We start from the raw sequence: 25788 nt of genomic DNA on the forward strand, positions 1-25788 counted from the left end.
ATCAGGAGCTTATCAGGAGAGAAATCAGAAACTTATCAGGAGTACAATTAGAAGCTTAACAGCAGCAAAATCAGGAGCTTATCAGATGTAAAATCAGGAGCTTATCAGATATAAAATCAGGAACATGTCATGAGTAAAATCAGGAGCTAATGGTTTAAAAGTCTGTAATCTATACATGTATTGGATACTGCACTGAGCAAATGTCTTATAATAATATAAAAGATGTTCCTCGACATGACATTTTTAATTTTAACATAATAACCTGAAATTCAGCTGTAAGAAATGCACACACTACCATGGTGATTGAAATAATACATGAACGCGAAGCGCGAGATTAATATAATTTAATTAGCAACATCAGCATCCTGAACGACTCGCACCTTAAAACTGATACTATATGTACACATGCAATACAATAATATATCGCAGTTGAAAAATATTTATTTCTATTGAGGACATGTATTTTGTTTGTTAAAGTTTCTCTTACGCTTCAGTAAATATACTATTCTGGATGGTGTTTCATAAAGAATCTTAGGAATTATGTTCGTACCTAAGAATGATTTTCTGTCCTAAGGGATGTTTCATTTTTCAATCAATTATATTTAGAAACATGTTTTTCTTATAAACATATCAATACAATACAAAAAATAGTCGTTGTTTTAAAAATGCATTCTATAAATACAAGAATCTTATTTACAAACTATTTACAAATAATGTTTAAAGAATTCTTATTTTTACTTTTAAAATATATATTACTAAACACTTTTATTTATTTTTATCTTGCCAAATACACTTTCATTGAATCATTTTAAACAGTTTCAGCTTTTTAAAGCCTTTCGCACTGTTGGTCACGGCCATTCTCGAGCCATCCCTGGAGACGGCAACGGCGCACAGAAACTTCATGTCGACCTCACATGACGTCAGTATATACCCGTCGGGCGATATCGGAATGACGGAATTTGTATTTTCATTGCAGACAAATACGGAATCATCGGGGCCCACACAGGCGCCTGTCGGTTCCCGTATCCGGTCATCCTTCACCTCGGTGATCTTGCCGGATACGGTGTTATACATGTAAACTGTGTGAGCAAACCTGTCCGTAAGGACAAGACTATCCCGGAATGGTAGGTTGGTGCATCTACTTTCATCAAGCGTATACGTCTTTCCAGGAAACTTCACGTTATCAACGTCGCTCTCCTTGCCGTCCACGTCGATGAATCGGACAGGCCGGGGATCGTCCATCGTGATCACTACGAACGTGCGGTCATTTAGGGGACAGATGGAGTAGCAGTAGGTGGACGTGGTAAGTGTCTTCATCAGTGTGATCGTGTTGTCACTGCCCACTGTTAGCAGGCAGACTGTTCGGATATCTCCGGCACTGACAGTTACTGCAATATTGTTATCAGAGTAAGAAGTTACGTCCCTAGGATATGTCTTAAATTTATAAAATGTGTCGAGCCTCTTCAGTGTGTCACTCAAGATAAAACATTTACAGTTGATCTGATCCACGGCGACGATTCTCTCGTCCGGCAGGAAGTCCAGCCCACTTACAAACGGCTCCCTCTGGTCGTCCCCTGTCTTAACGAGGTCCATGGTCTTTAATAGCTGCAGACGCACGGCTGATTGTGTTTTTGGCTCTTGTGTTTTATTTAATGAGAATAATGAGACATCAGTATTCTTTGTTTTAAAAAAGTTTTCGTTGATTTTTAGCTCAACTTTAACGGTAAAATCATTCTTCAACAAAGTGTTCAGTTTGTGTGCTACCTTGTATTGCGTCCTTTTAAGAATGTGGTTTAGAATGAATATTTCCGGTTCCGTTCCATTCTCACGAACGCTATCCAACATTGCCAAATGCATGTCGAGTTCTTTCTTCATGTTTTCAGCCGCATTTCTCCTCGTATTTAGACGTTCGTCTTCCTGTGTGTTATGGTTTGTCATTTCGCTGACAATTCGCGCCTTGGCTTCCTCAATTTTCTTTAATAACTCTTCCTTGTAAATATCAATTTCTTTATCGATTTCTTCAACTCGCGAAACGTTGTTCAATTGATTCTCCTTGCATTTCATTATAACTCCGGAGGCAGTAATAATAGATGCGCGTATCTTTTCCCTTTCAGTATCTTTCACATTCTTAGCGACCTTTGCTATTTCGTGGATATTATCGCATTTACGATGAAAAGAAAAGGCACATAATTCACAGCACAAATCTTCGTGGTCTTCACAGTGAAACATGAACACTCGTTTATGTTCGCTACACTGATCTAGTCCCTTCATATCGACATCTGGCTTGACACAGGCTTCATGGGCAGCCACGATATCATGTTCATCTACCTTTGCCATGTGCCCCTTGTGAACAACACAGCAGTCATCGCATAGATATACCTTGCATGTATTACAAAACAACGAAGCGAGTTCTGACCTGTCCCGACGACGACAGGGTTCACACTTGCTCCCGATTCTTGCACCGACGACGTCACTAGCACATTCTAGAAGTTTATCGTCATTTCTCCCTGAAGCCATAGTTTTCTTGTTAAGTTAGTGCCTTTTAATGTATAAAACAGGCGTGGGATGAAACACTCATGCACTATCGATTTAAAAATAGTTTAAACCGAAATCCACCCACTTCCGATCAAAAAAATGTAGAATGTTTCAAAAGTCCATATATTTGATAAGCGTATCTATATCAAATGCTCCTTTAAACGTTCAACAAGGCCAGATAATGAAACTTCTGCGTACAATCTTTAAACTTCAATATGAATTGAGTGTGATCGTTTTTAAAAATATTTGAAATATGGAGGAATATGCATGACTTTGCGTTTACACTTCAGCTAATAAATCCTTGGTTTATACCATTATATTTTTAATGAATTTCTTTAAAATCGTTTTGAGTTTACACTAGCGCATTCGGTGTCCGCCGCCCCGCCTCCAAAATATTCCAAGTTTACCTTCTTCTTCGACATAGTAGAAAAAATAATAAAATACACTCAAAATGAACTATTTCGGACTAGACATTGTTCAAATTTGCTTAATAAAGTATCCCAAAACCTTCATGCCAACATTATAAGTCAAATAAATTCCGGTTCTGAGGGAGGGGTGCAAGTCAAGGAAACGTCACGCCTCCTCAGTTTAGCCCCCCTTTCCGTCAAATCCTGGAGCCGCCCCTGGTTTATTCATGAGAGGTGAGTTTCTATGATCTGCATTATTAAAAAGAAAAAAAAAGAAATATGGAAAGTTGTTTCCTATTTGGCCAATGTCATCACTTTCGTTTTCTTCACAATAGGACCACATAACTTCATGTAATGTTGTAGAGGACCTCAAGTCGATGCCACTCACCAAATATCAAATATGTTGGCCTGGCGGTTTTGGGCAAGGAATTCTTAAAGCTGCACTCTCACAGATTGACAGTTTTGACATGTTTTATTTCATTTGTCTCAAAATCTGCTGAATAAAGCATCAACAATCATCATTTAAATAAGATACTCCACAATAGAACATTTCTCAATTGTTCGTAAAATGGCCGAAAATTTCAATTTTCTTAAAGTGTTAACTACGCTCTTAGCTATAAAACATCAATTTTCGACCATAAATATGAAGAACTGCGATCTTACCTTTAGGCAGTCTTCTTATAGTACTATTGTACTGCCATTTACTCATAGGCTCATTTCAAGTCACACAAAATGTCGAAACGATCCATCTATGAGAATGCAGCTTCAAAGTGTTTCCTTATATTAATCTAAGTCAAGCTAGTGATATCTGGTTTGGGGCTAATATTGTCCCCAGCTGAGTACTTATAAAATACTAAGGTAGACGATTCCTCATACCAAATATCAAACCTCTTGGCCTTAAAATATATTCTAAAAAAGTTATTATATAAATATGTAAACTATTTGAAAATAGGAGCCAAAAGTCCACGTAGACGATACTAGTATGTACCAACTAACCTCTAGGCCTTGTAGTTTTGGATTTAATATTTTTAAGTGTCTTCGTTGATAAGATCATTTCTAATCCAGTGACTCCCGGCCCACGGGGCGGGGCAACTATTGTGAACAAATATCCCGTTCCATTGGATTTGACGTTGTGTAGTGTTAAAATCTAAGTAATGCAAATATGTTTAAAAGTTACCGAAGGGGCGGTGACAACTCACATCTGCATAACTTTCAGGTTGTTTGGTAAGGATCTAACAGACGATGATACACGAAAATACCACAATCAAATTACTTGGATTCGGACGAGATTATTTTAAACGTGTACACTTATACAATTATATGTCTAACAAGTAAACCTCCCAGGGACAACCTTTGACGACTGATATATTTGAAATAAGTTTGTTAGTAGTTATTAGACCTTGGTTCATACAGATCATCTAGCAAAAAGATTTGTTATGTTTTGTCGTCATGACGACGAGAGTTCTTCATCATTCAAGGAATGTGAAAGAATATCACCAAGGGAACAATATATTGAAGCTTCTAACATGGGTTTTCATATGTGAAAACACACATATTGTAAGCACATATAATACAATAGTTTGTGTACATTAAGATAGCTAAAACTTTTATTAAGAATATGAGGTAAAGATCTAAAGGATTTTTGTAGTATATTCAGGACCATTCCTTTTGATATAAGTGCAAATTTTCTCTTATCTATGAAGAAAATTAAAGATTTTTTTACAAAGAACATTTTTAAGATATGTCAGGTTAATCTATCAATCTTTTGAGGGTGTTTATGCTGGATATAAACATTGCTCATATAGTGCATTCAGTATTGCTCACAGTTTCCATTCTGTGTACATTGATGATATCCAGTGGTTCAGTGAAGATATTGTGTGACATTTAGGAAATTGGGATTCATTTTTATTCTAGGTATTTTAATTTGAGTATTACTTATATGAAATTTATTTTGAACTGCTGCTAGCTTATAAATTTTGTTGTTGTTACATACAGAAGGGAACTAAAAATAAGAAGTAAATTAAGTTGGCAGGTCTCCTTAATTATTTATTTTTTTGCCAATCATATACATGGATGTATCAAGCTTTGTCTGAAATGCAGAGGCCATGGTCCTTAAGTCCATATTTAATTTTTACTACTTAAACAATTATTAAACAAAATTCAATAACATGTTTGATATACATTATATGTATACAAATCAATATTCTACCACGGGCGCCATACATTGTCTTTGGACACTTCATTGACTGCATCTGCGTTACTTCGGTAAAATGACAAACAACCATCTGACCCCAAAGATTTACATCGGGTTGGTAATTGGCTGTCAGCGGACAGGTCGAAATTTGAAAATCCAGAATCACTGCTCTCGAAACTCAAACCCGAAATGCTTGAATTATGTATGATGACGTCATCGTCGCCTTTTGTCATCCGCGAGATCGACGAATATTCTGGAATTCTCATAGAGGATATTGTGATTTGACTCGTTAATCCACTCAACCGTTCGTCCGATCTTCTCGGCGTTGACATGAACACGGCCTGTTGGTTATGGCCTTAATGACTATATGTTTAGGGCTCTTGATTCTCAATCAGCGGAAATCGATTCTCCTCTGCTTCAATTCGTCCTTTAGCAGCCTGACTGCTATTCTGCTTCTGCGCATAGACGCTCCTCAAATGTCCACTCACAATGGTCGCCACTACCGGATCACAAGCGTCGTCTGATACTCTGTATGCGACAGCTTCCCGTAAGCAATCCAGGAAACCGGTCTGGTAAGAGGTTGCGGATGAGGCGGCTTCTGTGGCTTCGTTGGCGACACGAACTGCCCTTTGCTGATGCTGGAGCCGCTTCATATGGAACACGGTGATCTCCAGGCTGTCCGCCTTGTCCACACGCGTCATCGGTGACACCTAAAATAGCATATAATTTGTAAATTTAAAAAACTCATACTTTTCAATTAATTTTAATAAAGCTACATTTTAGAAAATATTTTAAATTTCCATGATGAGGTTTTAGTATATGTCATCTTATTTCATTGACTATCCTTATTTTAATGTTTATAGGTTATCTTAATTAGCAATGCAAATAAAAAGGACGCATACAATGTCTTTTGGCGAACTAAATTAAAATTGAAAGGCTTGACTGATGTAAATTTTGAAAGCTACATTACCTACAATCATGTGTATTTTCGATATATATTTAATACATTAATTTGTAAGAATCACATTTGAAACATGTCATGCCGGTGCGTACCTATTGTCGAATAGTGTCCTCGATAAGGAGCTTTAGGTGATCAATACTCGCGTTCATCCTATTATGGCGTTGACGTTCAAATAGGGGCTTGCGTATTTAAAATACAATATTAAATGAGGAGTACATGTAGATATACTTCAATAGTATATGCATTGTAAGAAATAGTGTTCATCCCCACTAGGGTGTGGGGTTCGCTCGCAAATCTTAAAAAAATAATCAAATGTAAAAAATAGATGGGACATTTAGACGGCTTAGGCTCGCGGAGGTTTATATATTTTCTTCTCTCTTAGAAACTTTGAATGTTCTTGAAAGAATTCATGAATATTTTCTTTCTTTTTATCATTCCTTTTTTGTGTTGATGAAACTTACACATGATTCAATGTAACTAAGTTAAACTTACTTATGTTATTTTGATCACGTTTAAAATTAAGCTATGAGATGTCTCTTGTTCGGATTAACTTAGAAGATATTGAAGCAAATAGACAAAGACTTGACACCTTAAAAGTTATTGCCAATTTGCCTCAAATTAGTTTCAACTCTTTAATTAGTCAAATAAATGAGTAAATCTAATTTAATATGATTGTAACTGAATTCAGTCAATCCAAAACTTCCTTCAACATATTCAAAATTAAATTTGGAAGACTCGTGTCCTACCGTTCGTTGGCTAGTTAGTTATCGCTTTAGGGGTTATTTTAGAAACAAACCATTGCGTTCAATCCTGGCTTCCAAGATCTTGTCGGGCCATGATTACGAACAGTCTCAAGTCTGACTTTAGACTCAAATGGCAAAATTGCAAATCTTCATTTCATTGTTACTTTCTTTCTAGTTGAGTTTTAATGATGAAATTGGCTGGAGGTGTTTTCTATTCGAAATTTCATTAATATTTACTTTTATTTTTGTAAAACGAATGAAAAAGATTCTTTGAAATTTAATAAAAGTATTTTTCTGTGTCTGAGTCTAGACTTGTACATGCGACTGTCCGTAATCATATTAGCCCAAACCCAGACTTAAGACTCAAATTTGCAAATGTGTCACTTTCTTTCCAGCGATAACTGTTAAAATTATAAGCACATAAAAGCTCCACTAACATATAGATTGATGTTGTTGGTGATAATGGTAGTTTTGGACATTGTTATTTCGCCTTCGTCGATATGTCTATAACTTCTAAACGAATGTTGATCAATACTCGTTACAGTTTTATAATATATTAATACAGTTACGTATTCCAAGACATAAATGAGTTAAATTATTAAAGCTGCACTCTCACAGATTTACTGTTTTGACAACTTTTTTTTATTTTTTGTCTTTGAATTAGATTTTTTGCGTAAATATCTGCTAACCAGTGATGAAAGACAAAAATTTGCTCGTTCCAAGACAAAAAAGTTGTCAACACGTTCAATCTGTGAGAGTGCAGCTTTAAGAACAGGCCTTGTCAACTCAACACGTTTATTCTTTCAAATTCATTTACATCATGAGAATATTGAGGTACATGATATAGACTCCAATGTAGAGGCTCACATGAATTATAGAAAATATAAAATATGGAAATATTACAACGTTGGTATAATGGTATTTTATATACACCTTAGAAAACTCATAACTGAGCCGTTTTTGATATCGAATAACTTGTCGATTAATCAATATTCCGGCATGGAATTTTGTGTATCGCCTATTTTAACGTTCATTTTTTTTTTTTATTGCAGCAAGCTCAACCCAATATTAACCGAGATATGGCCATTCATATACCTGCTTAGATATAAGTTTTCCTAAGTATTTTAAAGGGTTTCATCATGGTATCCGATACACAGTTAAATGATAAACGAGATAAATATAACAAATGAGCTTTTTAGGCTATTTCGTGCCGGATTTCAATTGAAATAAAAGACTGAAATACAATATGCAAATACTTTATCGGTTATGTATTTTCGGTAAGTTAGTTTTATAATAGTTTGAGATGTTTGATGCGATTATCAGGCATCAAATATTAACATTTATCTATGACGAGCTTATATGTGGGTTGAAAACCTTAAAGTACCTTTCCGACGGAGACTCACATTTGTAAAATAATACAAGGAAGGCAAGATTGTGAGGAGGCGCGTAGAGGGGAGTTGGGAGGCGGAGGGGTGGGGTACAGCTTAATCACTATGCACTACGTAATCTTTGTTAAAAGTATTCATTTGTAGCAAAATATTGCCTTCTGGCGTAGCATTTAGGACGCAATTTATCACGTGGTATACACACACTGTAGTTATATCGAAGATCATATCAAAGAGAAGATCATACGTACTCTGCATTAATTCTGTGATCAAATCTGAATCAAATTATTATTACACATATTTTATAATTGGTATTGTCATCAGTTTTCGTGGCCGAGTGGTTAATGCGATTGAATAGAAATCCATTGGGATTTACCCGCGCAGGTTCGAATCCTGCCGACAAGGTAGAATATTTTGTTAAAAAGTTCTTGTTCCAAATTGTAGGCATTCGTCACAGGCGGTATGGCACTGTCAGAGAATCCCCGGGAGATTTCTACAGTTATAAACTGGGAAGTGGTGGTTCCACTCGTCTTCTCTTTAACTCCATCCAACAGAGGTTTGAGGCACGATTTTGGTGCGGAACTGGACCATTTCAATGACTGAACAACGGATTGTTTGTGTTTATGCTGTAGAGGTAAGCCAAATATTTCGAGCCGTGAACACACCTTCATAACCCCTGGATAGGTAACTTATAGCCAGACCGGGGCTCAATCCCGGGACCACCCACTGTCAAGGTGAGTGTAATACAGACTGCGCTACCGAGCCATGAACACACCTTCATAACACCTGGATAGTTAACGTATAGTAAGACCGAGGCTCAATCCAGGGACCACCCGCTGTCAAGGTAAGTGTAATACCGACTACGCTATCGAGCCGTGAACACACCTTCATAACACCTGGATAGGTAACTTATAGTCAGACCGGGGCTCAATCCCGGAACCACCCACTGTCAAGGTGAGTGTAATACAGACTGCGCTACCGAGCCGTGAACACACCTTTATAACACCTGGATAGGTATGTATAGCCAGACCGGGGCTCAATCCCGGGACCACCCGCTCTCAAGGTGAGTGTAATACAGACTGCGCTACCGAGCCGTGAACACACCTTCATAACACCTGGATAGGTAACGTATAACCAGACCGGGGCTCAATCCCGGGACCACCCGCTCTCAAGGTTAGTGTAATACAGATTGCACTACCGAGCCGTAAACACACCTTCATAACACCTGATAAGGTAACGTTTAGCCAGACCGGGACTCAATCACGGGAACCACTTGTGTCAAGGTGAGTGTAATACAGACTATGCTACCGAGCCGCGTACACGCCTTCATAACACCTGGATATGTAACGAATAGCGATACCGGGCCTCAATCCCGGGACCACCCGCTGTCAAGGTGAGTGTAATACAGACTGCTCTACCGAGCCGCGTACACACCTTCATAATACCTGGATAGGTAACGTATAGCCAGACCGGGGCTCAATCCCGGGACCACCCGCTGTCAAGGTGAGTGTAATACAGACTGCGCTACCGAGCCGTGAACACACCTTCTTAACACCTGGATAGGTAACGTTTAGCCAGACCGAGACTCAATCCCGGGACCACCCGCTGTCAAGGTGAGTGTAATACAGACTGCACTACCGAGCCATGAACACACCTTCATAACACCTGGATATGTAACGTTTAGCCAGACCGGGACTCAATCCCGGGAACCACCCGTTGTCAAGGTGAGTGTAATACTTACTGCAATATCGAGCCGTGAACACACCTTCATAACACCTGGATAGTTAACGTATAGCCAGACCGTGGCTTAATCACGGGACCACCCGCTGTCAAGGTGAGTGTAATACAGACTGCGCTACCGAGCCATGAACACTCCTTCATAAGACCTGTATAGGTAACATTACCCTGACAATCTAATTACCGCATTGAACCGAAATTGTTTCACTTCCGTAAAAGGTACCTCAATAATTTTAATGAAAATAATAGTGCGACGAACCAAGCATGTCCAAAAAATTACCCGTTAATGCGTTGTGTCCATTCGGAACTCCTCGCCCATTTTCCATCGAAAAAATCCTCGGATGTATGCCGGTTCATCAGAAGAAGTCGTTCGTATTTTTATATTCAATAATATATATAATGATCATATTTATACTAGTGTTGATTATTTTTTGTGTGTTAACATGTATGCTGTATATCTTAGTTTAAATTGATTGTCAGTGAAGTGTATTATTGCATAAATAATCAAGATTCCCAAGAGTAAAGTCATTCAGTTTAACTGCTAATTTGAAATTACTACGCGCTCTATTACAGCGTAGTTAAAATGTAAAGGTGTCTGACATTGCAAATCGTCCATATACATCCGAGGTGGCTTTCGATGGAAAACGGCCTAGGAGTTCCGAATGCGCTTTTTTCATGTTGTCCCGATCAATCTGTATCTGACTTACCGCCAACAATGCACGTAGCTCACAGTGTGCCTTGAAGACTTTGTATCGAGATTAAAACATTGTTATAAGTTTATTTTTTTTCATTTTAGGAGATTGCAAATTTCGTGTTAGATTGAAATAACATCTTTACTGACTGAATTCATTAATGAAATGACTCTTGAAAACGTCTGACATTTGGAAAAAAATAGTATCTCCAGCAAGAGGGGGGGGAGGCTGCATAAACTCGATATGAGTCAAAACTTTTCTTATTGATACGCATATCCCGGGACCACCCGCTGTCAATGTGAGTGTAATACAGACTGCGCTACCGAGCCGTGAACACACCTTCATAACAACTGGATAGTTAACGTATAGCCAGACCGGGGCTCAATCCCGGGACCAACCACTGTCAAGGTGAGTGTAATACAGACTGCGCTACCGAGCCGTGAACACACTTTAATAACACCTGGATAGGTAACGTATAGACAGACCGGGGCTCAATCCCGCAACCACCCACTGTCAAGGTGAGTGTAATACAGACTGCAGTACCGAGCCGTGAACACACCTTCATAACACCTGGATAGGTAACGTTTAGCCAGACCGTGGCTCAATCCAGGGACCACCCGCTGTCAAGGTGAGTGTAATACAGACTGCGCTACCCAGCCGTGAACACACCTTCATAACACCTGGATAGGTAACGTATAGCCAGACCGGGGCTCAATCCCGGGACCACCCGCTGTCAAGGTGAGTGTTATACAGACTGCGCTACCGAGTCGCGTACCCACCTTCATAACCCCTGGATAGGTAACGTATAGCCAGACCGGTGCTCAATCCCGGGACCAACCACTGTCAAGGTGAGTGTAATACAGACTGCGCTACCGAGCCGCGTACACACCTTCATAACACCTGGATAGGTAACGTATAGCCAGACCGGGGCTTAATCCCGGGACCACCCACTGTCAAGGTGAGTGTAATAGAGACTACGCTACCGAGCCGTGAACACACCTTCATAACACCTGGATAGGTAACGTTTAGCCAGACCGGGGCTTAATCCCGGGACCACCCGCTGTCAAGGTGAGTGTAATACAGACTGCGCTACCGAGCCGTGAACACACCTTCATAACACCTGGATAGGTAACGTTTAGCCAGACCGGGGCTCAATCCCGGAACCACCCGCTGTCAAGGTGAGTGTAATACAGACTACGCTACCGAGCCGTTATCACACCTTCATAACACCTGGATAGGTAACGTTTAGCCAGACCGGGGCTCAATCCCGGAACCACCCGCTGTCAAGGTGAGTGTAATACAGACTGCAGTACCGAGCCGTGATCACACCTTCATAACACCTGGATAGGTAACGTTTAGCCAGACCGGGGCTCAATCCCGGAACCACCCGCTGTCAAGGTGAGTGTAATACAAACTGCAGTACCGAGCCGTGATCACACCTTCATAACACCTGGATAGGTAACGTTTAGCCAGACCGGGGCTCAATCCCGGAACCACCCGCTGTCAAGGTGAGTGTAATACAGACTGCAGTACCGAGCCGTGAACACACCTTCATAACAACTGGATAGGTAACGTATAGTCAGACCGGGGCTCAATCCCGGGACCACCCACTGTCAAGGTGAGTGTAATACAGACTGCACTACCGAGCCATGAACACACCTTCATAACAACTGGATAGTTAACGTATAGCCAGACCGGGGCTCAATCCCGGAACCACCCGCTGTCAAGGTGAGTGTAATACAGACTGCAGTACCGAGCCGTGAACACACCTTCATAACAACTGGATAGGTAACGTATAGTCAGACCGGGGCTCAATCCCGGGACCACCCACTGTCAAGGTGAGTGTAATACAGACTGCACTACCGAGCCATGAACACACCTTCATAACAACTGGATAGTTAACGTATAGCCAGACCGGGGCTCAATCCCGGGACCACCCACTGTCAAGGTGAGTGTAATACAGACTGCGCTACACAGCCGTGAACACACCTTCATAACACCTGTATAGGTAACGTATAGCCAGACCGGGGCTCAATCCCGGGACCACCCGCTGTCAAGGTGAGGGTAATACAGACTGCACTACCGAGCTGTGAACACACCTTCATAACACCTGGAAAGGAAATATTACACAGACCAGGGTTCTATCCAGGGACAACCCGCTGTCAAGGTGAGTGTAATACAGACTGCGCTACCGAGCCGTGAACACACCTTCATAAAACCTGGATAGGTAGCGTATAGCCAGACCGGGGCTCTATCCCGGGACAACCCGCTGTCAAGGTGAGGGTAATACAGACTGCACTACCGAGCTGTGAACACACCTTCATAACACCTGGAAAGGAAATATTACACAGACCAGGGTTCTATCCAGGGACCACCCGCTGTCAAGGTGAGTGTAATACAGACTGCGCTACCGAGCCGTGAACACACTTTAATAACACCTGGATAGGTAACGTATAGACAGACCGGGGCTCTATCCCGGGACCACCCGCTGTCAAGGTGAGTGTAATACAGACTGCGCTACCGAGCCATGAACACACTTTAATAACACCTGGATAGGTAACGTATAGACAGACCGGGGCTTTATCCCGGGACCACCCGCTGTCAAGGTGAGTGTAATACAGACTGCAATATCGAGCCGTGAACACACCTTCATAACACCTGGATAGGTAACGTTTAGCCAGACCGGGCCTCAATCCAGGGACCACCCGCTGTCACGGTGAGTGTAATACAGACTGCGCTAACCGAGCCGTGAACACACCTTCATAACAACTGGATAGTTAACGTATAGCTGGACCGGGGCTCAATCCCGGGACCATCCACTGTCAAGGTGAGTGTAATACAGACTGCGCTACCGAGCCGTGAACACACCTTCATAACAACTGGATAGTTAACGTATAGCTGGACCGGGGCTCAATCCCGGGACCATCCACTGTCAAGGTGAGTGTAATACAGACTGCGCTACCAAGCCGTGAACACACCTTCATAACACCTGGATAGGTAACGTATAGCCAGACCGGGGCTCAATCCCGGGACCACCCACTGTCAAGGTGAGTGTAATACAGACTGCGCTACCGAGCCGTGAACACACCTTCATAACACCTGGATAGTTAACGTATAGCCAGACCGGGGCTCAATCCCGGGACCACCCGCTGTCAAGGTGAGTGTAATACAAACTGCGCTACAACCCCGTGAACACACCTTCATAACACCTGGATAGGTAACGTATAGACAGACCGGGGCTCAATCCAGGGACCACCCGCTGTCAAGGTGAGTGTAATACAAACTGCGCTACCGAGCCGTGAACACACCTTCATAACACCTGGATAGGTAACGTATAGACAGACAGGGGCTCAATCCCGGGACCACCCGCTGTCAAGGTGAGTGTAATACAGACTGCGCTACCGAGCCGTGAACACACCTTCATAACACCTGTATAGGTAACGTGTAGACAGACCGGGGCTCAATCCCGGGACCACCCGCTGTCAAGGTGAGTGTAATACAGACTGCAGTACCGAGCCGTGAACACACCTTCATAACACCTGTATAGGTAACGTTTAGCCAGACCGGGGCTCAATCCCGGGACCACCCGCTGTCAATGTGAGTGTGATACAGACTGCAGTACCGAGCCGTGAACACACCTTCATAACACCTGGATAGGTAACGTTTAGCCAGACCGGGGCTTAAACCCGGGACCACCCGCTGTCAAGGTGAGTGTAATACAGACTTCACTACCGAGCCGTGAACACACCTTCATAACACCTGAATATGTAACGTATAGCCAGACCGGGGCTCAATCCCGGGACCACCCGCTGCCAAGGTGAGTGTAATACAGACTTCACTACCGAGCCGTGAACACACCTTCATAACCCCCGGATAGGTAACGTATAGCCAGACCGGGGCTCAATCCCGGGACCACCCACTGTCAAGGTGAGTGTAATACAGACTGCAGTACCGAGCCATGAACACACCTTCATGACACCTGGATAGTTAACGTATAGTAAAACCGAGGCACAATCCAGGGACCTCCCGCTGTCAAGGTAAGTGTAATACCGACTATGCTATCGAGCCGTGAACACACCTTCATAACACCTGGATAGGTAACTTATAGTCAGACCGGGGCTCAATCCCGGAACCACCCACTGTCAAGGTTAGTGTAATACAGACTGAGCTACCGAGCCGTGAACACACCTTTATAACACCTGGATAGGTAACGTATAGCCAGACCGGGGCTCAATCCCGGGACCACCCGCTCTCAAGGTGAGTGTAATACAGACTGCGCTACCGAGCCGTGAACACACCTTCATAACACCTGAATAGCTAACGTATAGCCAGATAGGGGCTCAATCCCGGGACCACCCGCTCTCAAGGTTAGTGTAATACAGATTGCACTACCGAGCCGTGAACACACCTTCATAACACCTGATAAGGTAACGTTTAGCCAGACCGGGACTCAATCCCGGGAACCACCCGCTGTCAAGGTGAGTATAATACAGACTATGCTACCGAGCCGCGTACACGCCTTCATAACACCTGGATATGTAACGAATAGTGATACTGGGCCTCAATCCCGGGACCACCCGCTGTCAAGGTGAGTGTAATACAGACTGCGCTACCGAGCCGCGTACACACCTTCATAATACCTGGATAGGTAACGTATAGCCAGACCGGGGCTCAATCCCGGGACCACCCGCTGTCAAGGTGAGTGTAATACAGACTGCGCTACCGAGCCGTGAACACACCTTCATAACACCTGGATAGGTAACGTTTAGCCAGACCGGGGCTCAATCCCGGGACCACCCGCTGTCAAGGTGAGTGTAATACAGACTGCACTACCGAGCCATGAACACACCTTCATAACACCTGGATATGTAACGTTTAGCCAGACCGGGACTCAATCCCGGGAACCACCCGCTGTCAAGGTGAGTGTAATACAGGCTTCACTACCGAGCCGTGAGCACACCTTCATAACACCTGGATAGTTAACGTATAGCCAGACCGGGGCTCAATCCCGGGACCACCCGCTGTCAAGGTGAGTGTAATACAGACTGCGCTACCGAGCCATGAACACTCCTTCATAAGACCTGTATAGGTAACATTACCCTGACAATCTAATTACCGCCTTGAACCGAAATTGTTTCACTTCCGGAAAAGGTACCTCAATAATTTTAATGAAAATAATAGTGCGACGAACCAAGCATGTCCAAAAAATTACCCGTTAATGCGTTGTGTCCATTCGGAACTCCTCGCCCATTTTCCATCGAAAAAATCCTCGGATGTATGCCGGTTCATCAGAAGAAGTCGTTCGTATTTTTATATTCAATAATATATATAATGATCATATTTATACTAGTGTTGATTAATTTTTGTGTGTTAACATGTATGCTATATATCTTAGTTTAAATTGATTGTCAGTGAAGTGTATTATTGCATAAATAATCAAGATTCCCAAGAGTAAAGTCATTCAGTTTAACTGCTAATTTGAAATTACTACGCGCTCTATTACAGCGTAGTTAAAATGTAAAGGTGTCTGACATTGCAAATCGTCCATATACATCCGAGGTGGCTTTCGATGGAAAACGGCCTAGGAGTTCCGAATGCGCTTTTTTCATGTTGTCCCGATCAATCTGTATCTGACTTACCGCCAACAATGCACGTAGCTCACAGTGTGCCTTGAAGACTTTGTATCGAGATTAAAACATTGTTTTAAGTTTATTTTTTTTTCATTTTAGGAGATTTCAAATTTCGTGTTAGATTGAAATAACATCTTTACTGACTGAATTCATTAATGAAATGACTCTTGAAAACGTCTGACATTTGGAAAAAAATAGTATCTCCAGCAAGAGGTGGGGGGGGGGGGAGGCTGCATAAACTCGATATGAGTCATAACTTTTCTTATTGATACGCATAAATTAACTTCCTCTTTATAAGTGAACATGTCAACATCTTTTCCTTATCTATGGTTTTCTCTTTCAATAGGTTTTAACTCGCGAACAAAGCTGTTATTGGAGTTAAAATGTGATTAAAAAAATCATATATCGGAAATCCACGCCCTCTCATTTATATAAAGGGTCATTAAGAAAACTAAAAACACCAGCAATTTCATTGCTTTTATGGATTTAAAAAAAACTTTTTGGTTCAGTTTTTTTAACCACTATTCTATTTGGTAAATCGAACATTATAAGATTTTATTTTTTAAAAAGGTGCAAACTATGGGTTGATACAATTTTATCTTCTTATTTTAGAATAATTTTGGCACAGCTCAAAGAAGTATGTGCCTTAATAACTGTTATTTTTTTATAAATAGCTACGTGGCCACATACTCCGCAGTGAAAATTGGGTCAAAATTTCGATTATAGCTTGTATCTGTACCTAAACAGTATGCAATTTCTTTTGAATCATTAAATTCAAATCAGTTTAATACGATAATGCATTAAAATTATAAAAAAACACACTTTTTTCATCAATCAGTATTGTGCGCCTTTAATATTGAGACATAAACAGTCGAAACCGGCTATGTCGAACTCACTTTGATTGTCGATTTTTCTAAAAAAAATAAAATCGGAAGAGTTGAGTTTAGTTAGACAAGTTTTAGTCATATCGAATATTCGATATCTCGAAGTATTCCCTGCGTCTCAACGACTTCGACATAGCGAGTTTTGACTGTATATACTGTATTGCAGTATCGTAGCTGCCGTTACACACAATACGCCCGTACGTACAATTCATCTCACAGTAAGATGAATGTTTTTCTTATTATAAATTAGGGTTTACATAAATCTTTATAATTATGCTACTATGTAAACTAATCAGTATTGTTTTATCAAACGATTCACTTCGCATCCCAACTCTAGTATAGGAGATATATTTGGAAAGAATCTTAAAGAAAGATTAAATTAACAAATGCATTATCTCATATCTTTAACAGGGCTACATTTTTCAATTGAATCCTGACAAAAATATATTTTTTTGAGATAATTATACAGCAATTTTCTTTTGTCGTTAATCAAGATAAACCAGATAATTATGAATGTTCATTTTGAGTATCTTGACACGGTATTACTGTGGTATCATTTCAAATGGTTGGAAAGGTAGAGGAAAATGTGTTAAACGTAAATCATCATCATCATCATCATCATCAGCAGCAGCAGCAGCAGCAGCAGCAGCAGCACCAGCACCAGCAGCAGCAGCTGCAGCAGCAGTAGTAACATTAGTAGCTGCAGTAGATCAGTAGCAGAAGCAGTAGCAACACCACCAACACTACAACTACTACCACCACTACAAACACTCTTGTGGTGGGATTTTCATATTTTCATTTAAGCTCTGACCTTGTCACTCATATATGTCTATATACAACTTAAGTTATCGATTTCCTTCGACTATTACATTTCCACATTGAAGCATTGACTATGGCATTTCGACGTTAGGGACATAATTGTTTCATGATCAGCTCCCTCGAATGAGACTGTACATATTGAATGTACGTACAAGTATATTGACACCAAATGGAGACGTAAATCGCAATACGAGGAAATAATTCCATCAACATTTACAATATTTTTTTCAATAGCTTCCATAACAAACTTCTAAATATTCTAAGGTACACTAAATTAATCGATATACATCTCACAAGCAATAATGTCAATAAAGTGACTATTTAGAACAAACAGACTGTTTTTAAAAAAGGCAAGGAATAATAATAACGTGAAGCAAGAAGAAAAATAACTGGCGGGAAAATTTACAGTTACAGTAGTAGAATTTAGGATTGAGCTCAGAAATTTATCAGGAAAAAACACAAGAGGTTTTAGGAGTAAAAACATTAGCTTATCAGGAGTAAAATCAGGAGCTTATCAAGAGTGAAATGAGAAGCTTATCAGGAGTAAAATCAGAAGCTTAACTGCAATAAAATCAGGAGTTTATGAGGAGTGCAATCAGGAGCTTATCATGAGTAAAATTAGGAGCTTGACAGGAGTAAAATCAGGAGCTTAACATGATTAAAATCAGGAGCTTAACAGGAATACAATTAGGAGCTTATCAGGAGTAAAATAAAAAGCTTATCAGGAGAAAAGCATTAGTTTGTCAGGAGTAAAATCAGGAGCTTATCAGGAGTGAAATCAGGAGCCTAACATGACAAAAATCAGGAGCTTAACAGGAGTGAAATTAGGAGCTTAACAGGAGTAAAATAAGAAGCTTAACAGGATTGCGATCAGAAACTTAACAGGATTGAAATCAAGAGCTTAACAGCAGTGAAATCAGGAGCTTAGTATGAGAAAATCAGGAGCTTAACAGGAGTAAATCAGGAGCTTAACAGGAGTGAAACAGGAGCTTTTTAGGAGTTAAATCTGGAGCTTAACAGGTGTAAATCAGGAGCTTAACAGCAGTAAATCAGGAGCTTAACAGCAGTGAAACAGGAGCTTTTTAGGAGTTAAATCTGGAGCTTAACATGATTGAAATCATGAGTTTAACAGGAGTGAAATCAGAACCTTAACAGGAGTGAAATCAAGAGCTTTACAGCAGTGAAATCAGAAGCTTATTAGGAGTAAAATCAGGAGCTTATAAGGGGTACAATCACGTGCTTAACAAGAGTGAAATCATGAGTTATAGATTCAAAGTTAATTGTATAGGCTAAGAGTATTGAAATGTGCAAAACTGTTAAATGAATTATATAAAATATATCATATGACATGACATTATAATTATTAGCATAATAACCTGGAATTCAACCATAAGTCATGCAATCACTACCATGGTGATTGAAATGATACACGAACGGGAAGCGCGAGTTTAATATAATTTAAGTAGCAAAATCAGCATCCTGAACGACTCGCACCTGAAAACTGATAGTATACTTATACATGCAATACAATAATACACAACAGTTGAATAATATTTATTTCTATTGAGGACATGTATTTTGATTTTTAATGTTTCTCTTACACTTCAGTAAATACAATAGTATAATTCTGGAAGGCGTTTCATTAAGAATGTTAGGAATTGTGTTCGAATCTGAGTGCGATAGTTTTTCCTAGATGTGTTTCATCATTATTAAATCAATTATATTCAGAAACATATTTATCTTATAAACATATAAAAAAAGACCAATAATGGTCGTTGATTAAAAAATACATTGTACAACTACAAGAATCATATTTACAAAATATATAAATATAAATATATTTACTTTTAAAATAGAAAATACTTAACACTTGTATCTATATCCGATCTTAACAAAAAATACTTTTATTGTATTATTTTAAACAGTTTAAGTTCTTTCACGCCTTTTGCACAATTTACCATGGCCATTCTCGAGCCATCCCTGGAGACGGCAACGGCATACGGACCATCCATGTGGACGTCACATGACGCCAATATGTCCCCGTCGGGTGATAACTGGATGACGGAGTTTGTTTTCCCACTGCAAACAAATACGGATTCATCTGGGTCAGCACAGGCGCCTTTCGGTTCTCGTATACGGCAATCGTTTACCTCGCTGCTCTTGCCGGTCGCCGTGTTGTACATATAAACGGTGTGAGCATGCCTGTCAGTAAGGACAAGAACATCCCGGGATGGTATGTAGGTACAGTTACTTTCACCACGCTTATACGTCTTTCCAGGAAACTTCATGTTATCAAAGTCGCTCTCCTTACCGTCCACGTCGATCTTCCTGGCAGGCCGCGGGTCGCCAGAAGTGCTCACCACGAACGTGCGATCGTTCAGGGGACAGATGGAGTAGCAGTTGGTGGACGGGGTCAGCGTCTTCATCAGCGTGATCGTGTTGTCAACGCCAACTGTCAGCAGGCATATGATTCGGCCATTTAAGGTTACTGCTATATTGCAGTCAGAGTAAGAAGTTACGTCCCTAGGATATGTCTTATATTTATAAGATTTGCCAAACCTCTTCAGTGATTCACTCAAGATAGAACATTTACAGTTCTTGCTATCAACGGCGACTATCCTCCCATCCGGCAGGAAGTCAAGCCCAGTAACAAACGGCTCCTCCTTGTCGTCTTCTGCCTTTACGAGCTCCATGGTTTTCAACAGCTCCAGACTCACAGGCCTTTGTTGGTTTGTTTGTTTACCATCTGTAGAGCTTTTTGCTGTCTTAATTACTTTGTCTTCATTTAATGATTGTGATTTGAGCTCTTGTGTTTTATTTAATGAGAATAATGCGACATCAGTGTTTTTTATCTTTAAAATGTTTTCGTTGATTCTTAGTTCCGCTTTGACGGTGTAATCATTCTTCAACAAAGTGTTCAGTGTTTGTGATGCCTTGTCATGCGTCCTTTTGAGAATGTGGTTTAGAATAAATATTTCCGTTTCCGTTCCATTCTCGCGAACGCTATCTGACATTGCCAAGTGCGTGTCAAGTTCTTTCTTCAGGTTTTCAGCCGCATTTCTCCTCGTATTTAGACGTTCGTTATCCTGTGTGTTATGGTCAGTCATTTCGCTGACAATTCGCGCCTTGGCTTCCTCAATTTTCTTTAATAAGTCTTCCTTGTAGATGTCAATTTGTTTTACGATTTCGTCCACTCGCGAAACGTTGTTCAATTGATCCTCCTCGCATTTCTTGATAACATCTGAGGCAGTAATAATGGATGCACGTATCTTTTCCCTTTCATCATCTTTCACATTCTTAGCCACCTTCGCTATTTCTTGGATATTGTCGCACCTACGATGATTAGAAAATGCACATATTTCACAACACAAATTCTCATGGTCTTCACAGTGAAACATGAACACACGTTTATGTTCGCAACACTGATCCAGTCCCTTCATATCGAATTCTGCCTTGTCACAGGCTTCTTTGGCAGCCACGATTTCATGTCCATCTACGTTTTTCATGTGCACCTTGTGAACATCACAGCAGTCACCGCACATATACATTTTGCACGTATTACAAAACAACGAAGCCACCTCTGACCTGTCCCGGTGACGACAAGGTTCACACTTGCTCCCGAACCTTCCACCGACGGCGTCACTACCACATTCCTGCGGATTATCTTCAATTCCTCCGTTAGTCATGGTTTTCTTGTTAAGTGTTTATCCTCTTTATGTATAAAACTTGTATAAATCTTCCGCACCTGTTCATCCGCTGTGAATATACAAATATCAATCTACTTTCGTTTTAGTATAGTAAACTATGCATTCACCTTCAGGTAAAATATTATCAATCGAAAGACATCTAGTTTCGATTAAGATATGTTCACTGTGTAGCGACGTTGCATGTACATGTACAGTGTTTATAAAGGTCAGTTGTTAGTTATCGTTATTTTTCATGTAAGTTATGCACCAGTCAACTGTAACCACGGCGCCACAGGTCCGAGGAATAGCGGGGACTTATATTTACAGTCCAGCCAATCCCGGGTAAAACCCCTGCCCTGCGTGGACAAACTCCTGGTAAAATCCCTGCCAAATGCCCCCGCACCCCGGGAAAATCCTAGGTAATACCCATTCCACTCATGTTTCGGCGCAAAAAAAACAAAACCACCACATTCACTCGGCATTGAGGGGCCGGAAGGTAGAATTTAGACCCATTTCCCCCGCTATCCGCAGTATACAACCGAACCTGAGGGGGTGGGGGCGGGGTTACAATTGACTGGTGCATTAATATATGATATATGGAATAAAAGGATCATTCTGACGTAAAATTGGACCTAATTGAACATTTACACTACATGTTTGTGTATAATGTGTTTATAAATTTGAAATATGTGAAGCCGAAGTCGGAACAGAGAATGAAAATCTTTATCAATTTAAGTAACGCAATTCAAAATTTAAATCGTGAATTTAATAACAACACAAATTGCATAATCTTGCGAACGTGAACTATCTTTCACGACCCAATAAATATATTATATTCCTAACAAGACCTATAGAAAAAATAAAAAAAATATATATAAATTCTTTTTTGGGGGAAAGGTGAAGCTCAACTTAAAACGGATAAAACAACTGTTTAATCATACTCAAGCAGAGGCGGCTCCAGGGTTTAACGCTTAGGGGAGGCGGGGGTGGTGTAATGGATGCATACTTTGTCTTCTTATTGACATGAACAATTATCTTGTACTACTATTTCAGGGGTGTCGCGCACCGGGTGCAGCCCTCCATCCCCTGCCGACTCCTATAATGCTAATGGCATTTTAATAGCACTCAAGAAGAACAAAAAAATAAAATAACGTATCTGTTCACTTTCGAAGCAGGACTGGGAATCTCACGCCAATTAAAGGCTTTGTCAGCACTATCGAATCACGACCACCCGCTGTCAAGGTGAGTGTAATACAGACTGCTCTACCGAGCCGCGTACACACCTTCATAACACCTGGATAGGTAACGTATAGCCAGACCGGGGCTCAATCCCGGGACCACCCGCTGTCAAGGTGAGTGTAATACAGACTGCGCTACCGAGCCGTGAACACACCTTCATAACACCTGGATAGGTAACGTTTAGCCAGACCGAGACTCAATCCCGGGACCACCCGCTGTCAAGGTGAGTGTAATACAGACTGCACTACCGAGCCGTGAACACACCTTCATAACACCTGGATATGTAACGTTTAGCCAGACCGGGACTCAATCCCGGGAACCACCCGCTGTCAAGGTGAGTGTAATACAGACTTCGCTACCGAGCCGTGAACACACCTTCATAACACCTGGATAGCTAACGTATAGCCAGACCGGGGCTCAATCCCGGGACCACCCGCTGTCAAGGTGAGTGTAATACAGACTGCGCTACCGAGCCATGAACACTCCTTTATAAGACCTGGATAGGTAACATTACCCTGACAATCTAATTACCGCCTTGAACCGAAATTGTTTCACTTCCGGAAAAGGTACCTCAATAATTTTAATGAAAATAATAGTGCGACGAACCAAGCATGTCCAAAAAATTACCCGTTAATGCGTTGTGTCCATTCGGAACTCCTCGCCCATTTTCCATCGAAAAAATCCTCGGATGTATGCCGGTTCATCAGAAGAAGTCGTTCGTATTTTTATATTCAATAATATATATAATGATCATATTTATACTAGTGTTGATTAATTTTTGTGTGTGAACATGTATTCTGTATATCTTAGTTTAAAATGATTGGCAATGAAGTTAATTATTGCATAAATAATCAAGATTCCCAAGAGTAAAGTCATTCAGTTTAACTGCTAATTTGAAATTACTACGCGCTCTATTACAGCGTAGTTAAAATGTAAAGGTGTCTGACATTGCAAATCGTCCATATACATCCGAGGTGGCTTTCGATGGAAAACGGCCTAGGAGTTCCGAATGCGCTTTTTTCATGTTGTCCCGATCAATCTGTATCTGACTTACCGCCAACAATGCACGTAGCTCACAGTGTGCCGTGAAGACTTTGTATCGAGATTAAAACATTGTTATAAGTTTATTTTTTTTCATTTTAGGAGATTGCAAATTTCGTGTTAGATTGAAATAACATCTTTACTGACTGAATTCATTAATGAAATGACTCTTGAAAACGTCTGACATTTGGAAAAAAATAGTATCTCCAGCAAGAGGGGGGGGGGAGGCTGCATAAACTCGATATGAGTCATAACTTTTCTTATTGATACGCATAAATTAACTTCCTCTTTATAAGTGAACATGTCAACATCTTTTCCTTATCTATGGTTTTCTCTTTCAATAGGTTTTAACTCGCGAACAAAGCTGTTATTGGAGTTAAAATGTGATTAAAAAAAATCATATATCGGAAATCCACGCCCTCTCATTTATATAAAGGGTCATTAAGAAAACTAAAAACACCAGCAATTTTATTGCTTTTATGGATTTAAAAAAACCTTTTTGGTTCAGTTTTTTTAACCACTATTCTATTTGGTAAATCGAACATTATAAGATTTTATTTTTTAAAAAAGGTGCAAACTATGGGTTGATACAATTTTATCTTCTTATTTTAGAATAATTTTGGCACAGCTCAAAGAAGTATGTGCCTTAATAACTGTTATTTTTTTATAAATAGCTACGTGGCCACATACTCCGCAGTGAAAATTGGGTCAAAATTTCGATTATAGCTTGTATCTGTACCTAAACAGTATGCAATTTCTTTTGAATCATTAAATTCAAATCAGTTTAATACGATAATGCATTAAAATTATAAAAAAAAACACTTTTTTTATCAATCAGTATTGTGCGCCTTTAATATTGAGACATAAACAGTCGAAACCCGCTATGTCGAACTCACTTTGATTGTCGATTTTTCTAAAAAAAATAAAATCGGAAGAGTTGAGTTTAGTTAGACAAGTTTTAGTCATATCGAATATTCGATATCTCGAAGTATTCCCTGCGTCTCAACGACTTCGACATAGCGAGTTTTGACTGTATATACTGTATTGCAGTATCGTAGCTGCCGTTACACACAATACGCCCGTACGTACAATTCATCTCACAGTAAGATGAATGTTTTTCTTATTATAAATTAGGGTTTACATAAATCTTTATAATTATGCTACTATGTAAACTAATCATTATTGTTTTATCAAACGATTCACTTCGCATCCCAACTCTAGTATAGGAGATACATTGGGAAAGAATCTTAAAGAAAGATTAAATTAACAAATGCATTATCTCATATCTTTAACAGGGCTACATTTTTCAATTGAATCCTGACAAAAATATATTTTTTTGAGATAATTATACAGCAATTTTCTTTTGTCGTTAATCAAGATAAACCAGATAATTATGAATGTTCATTTTGAGTATCTTGACACGGTATTACTGTGGTATCATTTCAAATGGTTGGAAAGGTAGAGGAAAATGTGTTAAACGTAAATCATCATCATCATCATCATCATCATCATCATCATCATCATCAGCAGCAGCAGCAGCAGCAGCAGCAGCAGCACCAGCATCAGCAGCTGCAGCAGCAGTAGTAACATTATTAGCTGCAGTAGATCAGTAGCAGTAGCAACACCACCAACACTACAACTACTACCACCACTACAAACACTCTTGTGGTGGGATTTTCATATTTTCATTTAAGCTCTGACCTTGTCACTCATATATGTCTATATACAACTTAAGTTATCGATTTCCTTCGACTATTACATTTCCACATTGAAGCATTGACTATGGCATTTCGACGTTAGGGACATAATTGTTTCATGATCAGCTCCCTCGAATG

At 40.2% G+C, this 25788-nt stretch overlaps 2 protein-coding genes across 2 annotated transcripts; both read right to left on the bottom strand.

Moving 5' to 3' along the window:
- Positions 1-795: 795 nt before the first annotated feature.
- LOC128219321 (uncharacterized) lies at positions 796-2517 on the bottom strand. The gene has a single exon (XM_052927129.1). It carries the CDS (start codon positions 2515-2517, stop codon positions 796-798), a length of 1722 nt encoding a protein of 573 aa, XP_052783089.1.
- A 15719-nt stretch (positions 2518-18236) lies between these two features.
- On the bottom strand, positions 18237-22054 carry LOC128220254 (uncharacterized). The gene has a single exon (XM_052928575.1). It carries the CDS (start codon positions 21671-21673, stop codon positions 19892-19894), a length of 1782 nt encoding a protein of 593 aa, XP_052784535.1. The 5' UTR covers positions 21674-22054; the 3' UTR covers positions 18237-19891.
- Between the last annotated feature and the right edge of the window lie 3734 nt (positions 22055-25788).

This window comes from Mya arenaria, chromosome 15 (genome assembly GCF_026914265.1).
Source record: "Mya arenaria isolate MELC-2E11 chromosome 15, ASM2691426v1".
Classification (NCBI taxonomy): Eukaryota; Metazoa; Mollusca; class Bivalvia; order Myida; family Myidae; genus Mya; species Mya arenaria.